Source organism: Schistocerca cancellata, chromosome 4, assembly GCF_023864275.1.
Source record: "Schistocerca cancellata isolate TAMUIC-IGC-003103 chromosome 4, iqSchCanc2.1, whole genome shotgun sequence".
In the NCBI taxonomy this organism is placed as follows: Eukaryota; Metazoa; Arthropoda; class Insecta; order Orthoptera; family Acrididae; genus Schistocerca; species Schistocerca cancellata.
The window spans coordinates 502722378-502730606 of NC_064629.1; the positions used below are offsets into that span (position 1 = coordinate 502722378).

Sequence of the window (8229 nt, forward strand, 5' to 3'; positions counted from 1 at the left end):
GTCCCTATTGCAAAACAGTGCACTAAATCTTCAACTCACAATCAAGCAATATCAAATAGTTATAACATACATATTAGTATTTTTACTTTGTTTTGTGTCAGTTATAAAAATGGAGGCATTCCTGGATTGCGTCTTCTGCAGCAGACTCAACAGCAGGACTCGCTGACTGTGCGGCCAGCTGTGAAAGCCTGACAAAGAAGTACTCAAACGTCAGCACCAGAAGAAACAGCTTACAGTACACTGTGAGCTGATGGTCCTGAGCTTACATACTGTATAAATGTGTAGATGTCTGTGTCTCTACATTCATCAAATTCCTAATTTCAAATAATTGCTTTGCAATTCAAACTGAAAAGAAATTTTCTACAATCAAGTAAAATATGAACAAGAAATCATTACTACTGTTGAAGCATTTTATGTGCAGCAATTAAGTGTAAATCTGAAAAGTCCAAATAATAACCATCTTTATGATATTTCTTCTTTTGAGCTGAACCAACTTGATTTTCCACAAAATACCACATTATCCCAGAATTGATGTTTTTATGGGTGTCTTCTTTGTTATCAATACAGTATCATAGATATTAATAAATAACTGGAATAATGTTATTAAAGATCAAATGTACTAAATGTTATTATCTGTGTTCTATAACTATTTGTGTAGCTACTACTGTGTCCAGTAATCATATAATGTGGAAAATAATTGTATTTCAACTGTCAAATGAAATACTAAATACTGGCATTGTTGCCGGTCTTTTATGATGTCTGCTAGTTCACATGTGTTTATTTGGTTATTGTTCAAATATTCTGTAAAAGTGAGTTTAAAAACTCCTTATATCATTCTTCATTGTGAAGTCAGTGTTTATCATTACATATGTCTGTTACAACATATTTACACATAAAGACAAGAGAACTCCAGAAAAAATTATGTGGTTGTCTTATCAATCATACAGAATCCTGAAGCTTCATATTAAAATGAGAACAATCAAGTAATACATTTTCATTTGGTTCAGCAGTAAGTGGTTCTGACTATGACTTTAACATGACTGTTTCCAATATGTAATTTATGTATGAGATCATATGAACAAGAAACATAAACAGAAATAATCCTATTGTGAAACTTGCATTTCCATTACAATAAACAAAAATATTTCAAAGCATTCCTTTAAAATCTTTTCTGAATACTCCACAGTATGTCCTTAATCCTAACAGGATGAATGAACAAGTGACATTTTCAGCATGTTTTCAAGCACTAACAGATACCAACATGAACTGGTGTTACTACAACAAAGTCCAAAAAAGTATCAATAGACAAAGACTGTCTACATATATACATACTGTGCAAGGATCTGTATGGTGTGTGGTGGATGGTACCTAGTACCACTTCTAGTAACTTCCTTTCCTTTTCCTCTCCCAATCAGAGTGAGGGAAAACAATGGCATATACACCTCCATATGAACTTTGATTCCTCCTATCTTATCTTTGTGGTCCCTATGTAATGTTGGTAACAGTAGAATCATGCTGCAGTCAGCATCAAATACTGGTTTTCTAAATTTCTCAACAGTGTTCCTTGAAAAGAATGTCACCTTCCCCCCAGAGACTACCATTTGAGTTCCCAAAACATCTCCGTAATACTTTCATTTTGATCGAAGACTAGAGTTAAAAGTAGCAGTTATTTTCAAAACTTTGTGTTTTAGTGAACTAAATCTCTATCAGTGAATATTTAATTGGGAGGAGAATAGCACTTTTCTTTAATTAAATACACTGTAAATAAAAGATCTCTGAAAATTTGTTTCAAGGTTCAATTTCATTCCTCCTGTTTTCCCATTTGTTGGATTGAAAACAGCTTAAGAATCAAATCACTGGAACTGAGACATTAGCAAGCTAAACATAAAATATGAATTGCAGCTCACAATGTGATATTGTGCATACACTTATCACTGATTCGTACAACTACTCCTTGGTAATTTGATCACAATGATTTCTTGTCTTGTTAAGTTAGCATTTGGTCATGTGTTTGACATTAACATTCTTACAGATAGCAATTTCATTATGGTATCTTTCTACATATTTAATTTCAGTTTGAGAATATGATTTAATATTCCAGAGATGTATTTTTAAAAGGTATTTATTAACTTCTATGTAAAAACACACAGAGATCAACTTTATTGATTAAAGTAATTCCTATGAAAATATAAATTCCTTGTAAAGATCACGGAAGAAAACACTGTGATCAGCTACACATTTTGAATAAACCATTTATTTCAGAAACCCAGTTTCAGGCTTGAGCACATCATCAGATAACAGAGAGGATTTCTTGTACAAATTTCACATTCTTGTCTTGGCGAATTAAAGTTTCCATTTTTCTTTTTTTGGAGACAAAAACATGAAATTTGTACATTGAGTCCTTGCTGCCATCTGATGATGGGTCAGCCCTCAAACTAGTTATGGCAAAATAAATCATTCATTCAAAAAGTGTGGCTGATTGCATTTCTTCCTATAGTGGTACTTGTAAGAAAAGGCAAGATGTTTTCAAACCATGATGGACAAAGTAGTCACCTTTTGTTCCATTCAAAACTAAAGTATTTCTTCGAAAGCTGGTAAATCAATAAGTTTTCACAAAACTTTAGTTTCCTTTGCCCAAGCACACCACAGAGTCAATTCAGTTTCTTTGCAGTAGGCTAAATTAAGTAGTCATTCAAATGTAAATTTAGACTGTAAAACTAAAAAAAGAGAAAAAAATGAATAGGTAACTTTATGGTTTAGGTTGACTGAAAAATGATGCAAATAATTAAAATTAATTTCAACACCTGAAGTGCTAGTGTCACCAGAACAGGTTTGTTTCACATCAGGAAGAATTACTATGTACCATTTTGCTCTGTCCTCTTTGCTTTGTGCCCCATCCATTCACTATCGAACCTACAAAACTTTATGTGTGTGTAAATGTGTTGTTTTATGGTACAAAATATTGATCATGAGTTATCTAGTCACATTACGACATTACGGAAAACTGATTACCAGAACGTATACCAGCACTGTCTCCCTTAGCTCAAAATTCATCACATTCCTTATATGTATGTTATATGGTATCATCAAAACATTCATACACATTTTTTATTTATTTTATTATTATTTTGGTCAAGGGAACAGACACTGAATATCAAAGGGATGTTTAAATTTCACAATAAATCAGCACGTGAGTGCACAATAACCTAAACAGTTCCATCATGTCTGCTGTTATTGTAAATTATTGAATTATGAAAATAAGATGCTAATTCCCTGACTTTGACTAAATATAGAGTATAAGACCAAAAACTCCATTAATGAAATTCTCAAACAAAAATACTCTAAATATCCTGTCTCATAAATAAATCTAACAGTGGTTTATAGCACACACAAAAAAACCTGTGCACAAACTCATTCCTGCAGTTTTTTTAAAACATTTACTAATTTGTCTTTGTGGAGCAAAGAGGTTCAGTAGGAGATAATGTAATGAAGTTAAGAAATGTCTTCAGTACTACAACGAGTGTATTTCCCCATACAAATCAGAAATCAAAATCTTATACCCTGTTTAAGCTCATGCCACACTAATATTGACAGTGTCACTGTGGAAAATATACAACTTTACCACCATATTACAAGCACCAAAAAATAGTTAATTTGAAGTTAGTGAAATTAAGTATTTCTATAACAAAACACAAAAATGGGAGGATTAGTGTTTCAGAGGACAAAAAAGCACAAGTGGAGTACGGGAGGCAGAAAATGTGCTGGGTGATGTATCACAGGATATGTAAGCTATATAAAATGAATTCTGTGACAATATTGGAACATTAAAGGCACAAGTAAATGACTGGGGTAATATTATAAGTTCAGAAGTCATTAAAATTATTGCACCTGGTTTAATAATCAAGCAGGATTTTATTATTAAAAGAATCATCTGATAAAAGAATGATGTGAATCATCAGTATTGGCTTCTTCCCTGTAATAGAACATTCTCATTATCCTCAGTGTGATTTTGATCATGATTTTTAGATGTGAAGCAGTGTATCAATATCTCCAGTTTCAAGTGAAATGATAAACATCCTCATTATATTACATCAAAAGATACCATATTGTACATGCCTACAAAGCTTATCAAATTTCTGTAAGCCAGAAAATGTGTATAGTTTTACATGTTCAAGAAAGTAGCTTATTTCGAAAGAAATGTCCTATGTAGGCCAATTACATTTGGGAACTCTTTAACATGTCATTTTCACTAAAGTTAAGAGCTACTTAGATTCTTTGTTCTTGTGTGAACAATGAAGTAACATTTTCATTCCAATTTGGCCTATTACGTCCATTTTGTGGCTTATTCCGTTACTTTATTTTTCACTTTGTTCAACATAATACACTGAAAGAAACCAACTTGGCACCTACTGAAATGTGGAAACAAGGATCTTATGTCACAGAAGAGAAAGAAATAGAACAAAAATCCAGAATTAGCAGACAACAGATATAAAAGTCCAACACACTGGGTCATATGATGCAACATTTTTTAGAGAGAGAGAGAGAGAGAGAGAGAGAGAGAGAGAGAGAGAGAGAGAGAGAGAGAGAGACAGCATTAAAAGAAAACTTTACACAGCCCTTGTTTTCTGTTACTGCCCAACACTCATGAATTACTTTCATATTATTTCTTTTGTAATTGCTTTCAGTTATATACTCCATGTGCAAAACATTTGCTGCAAGAAATTACCTTCGTTCCATAAAAGTGGTAGCACGAATAACGGTTTCAAAATATATTTTCTGTGGAATACAAAATTCAGAAAAAAATGTTCTTTCACCTCTCTTTATTCTCTGGGAGCAGAATGTCTGATCACTTATTAAACTTCATGTTTTTCTGACTACAATATGAGATTGTTACACAATTGAACCAAGGAATTATGTTACACAGTAGAATCAAGGATGTAAATTTAGAAGTCTAAAATTTGTTCTGCAATGAAACGGTTAATAAAAAATTTTGGTCTGAGTACAAATATGTCAATTAATATTACATTCATGCCTTTCTCTTGACACTAAAGTGCTTCTCATCATTCAAAATTCTCCACAGTAATAAAACCATTACTTTCTTGCAATACTAATAAAAAGTTAACTGTACTGGTATATGCTATTAAGTAATGTTCATAAACATTTTGTGTAAGTTAGCATCACATGTTCTTTTTATTTCAAAACAAGAGTTTAAGAATAACCAGTAATCATTCACTCTTTTTAATCTTGTAACCTTGTATACTTGGTAGATTCTTCCTTTGGGAGCAGTAAGCAATAGAAATTCTGATCACATATCACACTTCCTACTTATATAACAGTAGAAGATTATAATTAAATAGATCCAATGAAGTAAAATTTGTGAGCCTAAATTATATATAATGTTTCTAAAATGCTCTTAGATATCTATGACGACTATTTTGAATATAAAGGCATGCAACAACACAATTATTACTGTATGAACAAAAAGAAGTTCTCTGTGGATAATCAAAGGCTTTAGGTACATATGATAGAAAAATAAGACTACTGAAGTACTTTGAGCTTCCAGGATCATTTCAAGAGAAAGACTGGGAAAAAATATAGAAAATGTTGTGTGCATGTTCAAAGGAAGGCAGAACACTCAAAAACCCAACTTCAGATTAAAGGCCAAAAAGATGTACTAAAAAAGAGTGGAGTGCTAAAGATGGTCATTCCTCCATGCAGTTCACATTTTTTGCACATTTTTGATAAATCTCACTATATCAACAACTGTATAAAGCATATCATCATATTGGACAAGCTGCAACACTGATGTTTTCTCCGTCTCCACTGTTGTAACTGCAGAAAAGTCCTGTTTTTGGAGGACAGCTTTTCTGCATTTAGAATTTGTGATAAAAACTGAAACTAGCTCTATTTTTAAGTGTTGCAGATTATGCAATGATGGATGACCCACCACTGTTTCAGCCTGTGATCTGGGCCATCATTGGACTGCAGTATGGAGCAGAATAGGATTCACTCACTGGCCTTCCAGCCATTCATATCAGTTGTCTGCTTTTCCTTCAGGTAGCTCTTCTGTGTCCTCATGTGGCTGAATAGGGCAGTTTCAGTCCTCTCATCAAGAAAAACATTCAGGGAGTGTCAAAGATAGAACCAAAAGTCCTCAATGAAGTAGTCAGACACACTGGCCACTCAGATATGGAAGTGGATCAGATTATCTGATGCCCATGTCAAAATGTTCATTTCACTTTGCTGAAAAGAGATTTTTTAACAGCCATTACTCATATTAATACTTGATACATCAAATTTACTTATATTTTTCCATTCATAGGTATATCATAAAATGCAGTACATACATCTATGTGTTAAGAGGTATTTGCTCATTTAAAAAAAATTACAGATTATATATATATATATATATATATATATATATATATATATAGCGCTGGCAAGTCGATAGACACACAAACAAACACAAACATACACACAAAATTCAAGCTTTCGCAACAAACGGTTGCTTCGTCAGGAAAGAGGGAAGGAGAGGGAAAGACGAAAGGATGTGGCTTTTAAGGGAGAGGGTAAGGAGTCATTCCAATCCCAGGAGCGGAAAGTCTTTCCGCTCCTACGTGGAATGTCTTTCCGCTCCCACGTGGAATGTTTCCCTCTATTATATATATATATATATATATATATATATATATATATATATATATATATATATATATATATATATATGAATAGGGGAAATATCACATAATAAATAAAACAAAGTACACATCAATTTACATCAGTACACCTATACACCCAAAGACAGATTTCAATTGTAGCTCATATAGTCCAAACCAACAATTACTAAATTTGTCAATATTGCTGCAAATGCTCAGATACAGATACATCATGTATAGCCTAATGACAAATGCAAGGAAAGAGGAGCAGAAGAAGAAAGTCAATCTCTCTCTCACACACACACATGATGTATAGTACTCTGTGTATTGGTATGTATGTCACAATCTTTGCTTAAACAATAATAACACTACAAATACATTATAACCACAACAGACACATTTCCATATCACTGTACGCCATGGAATTATAATACCAGTAAATAACACCTGAGAATTGTCAGTGTAAACAAAGTAAACATACATAACAGCAACACAGAGTATAAGTGAACCTTATTATAGAGGAAATTAATACTTTTAATTGCAGCATATAGTTCTCAAAAATATTTGTTTTGGTCTATTGAGCCTCTTTAGATTACTGAAGATCTACAAAATAACTAAGACTTCCAGTTTTTTGGAATTTTATATTATTTTTCTCCATCCAACTCACTTCATTGTTTTAGGAGCTTCATGGAATTTTAAGAGTATTACTAATGCATTTTAAACTTGTGTGTGAGAGAGTATTACCATCTCATTATTAAATTTTTGGAAAAACTGTTAGTGTCAAGTTATTCTGAACTTCTTCAGTTTTTTGGGATGATATAAGATGGGCACCTGACCAGTGAAAATTTTGTTAAAGTTCTGGTATATGTCTGATGTCACAAATTTCATGACAATAAATAATAATAAAAGTAGTTGAAGTGTAGCAGAATAATGTTTTCTTCTTTGACTTTCCTAAATATTTATTTAAACACAAGAACAATTGACAGAGACTACAGTACACATGACAATGATATTTTTATAATTAAGTTTCATGTAATTTTTTATATTACTTATTTGTACCAATACAGCCTGCACTGTCCCCAGATACATAAGAGCAGACTTAATGTAACTTCATATGTGATTCACAAAAAATAAAAAAAATATAGTTAAAATGTATTTTTCCAATTTAACTGGAACACAACTGAAAAAATTATTTAATGAATATATGTTGAATTTTCTTCATGTAGTTTTAAATGAGTCAGTGAATTTATTATTTACATGTAAAACATTACATATTGTATTCACTTATGATCTAGAAGAATCACTTTTCTCTTGAAGGTAGCTTTAATAACTTTGGAGATATTTATCTTTAATGAAATTCAGTCTCACTTTAAGAAATCATAAAAGCATTTCCCTTGTGACATACATGTCCAAAATTTTTCCTTGAACAAGTTATTAGGAAGCATAATGCTAGTTTTTGTCACAGTCATATTTGCTTTCTGTATCCATAAGTTAACAGTAGTTTGTAAAATGGGCACAGTTTATATTATGAACTTTAAGTAAAGAAAAACATTCCTTCACAAATACCTTTATG

The 8229-nt window shown here is 32.1% G+C and overlaps 1 protein-coding gene across 2 annotated transcripts in view; it reads left to right on the forward strand.

Annotated features, from left to right (window-relative positions):
- The window catches only part of LOC126183723 (thrombospondin type-1 domain-containing protein 7A-like), a 1149604-nt gene extending 1148238 nt beyond the window's left edge, over positions 1 to 1366 (forward strand). The window contains exon 30 of one of the 2 annotated variants that reach the window (XM_049925914.1): positions 102 to 1366. In XM_049925914.1, coding sequence (XP_049781871.1) covers positions 102 to 192 — 91 coding nt within the window. In that variant the 3' untranslated portion in view covers positions 193 to 1366. The remainder of the gene's footprint in view (positions 1 to 101) is intronic. The other variant, XM_049925915.1, reaches the window with a different exon arrangement.
- Positions 1367 to 8229: the final 6863 nt, after the last annotated feature.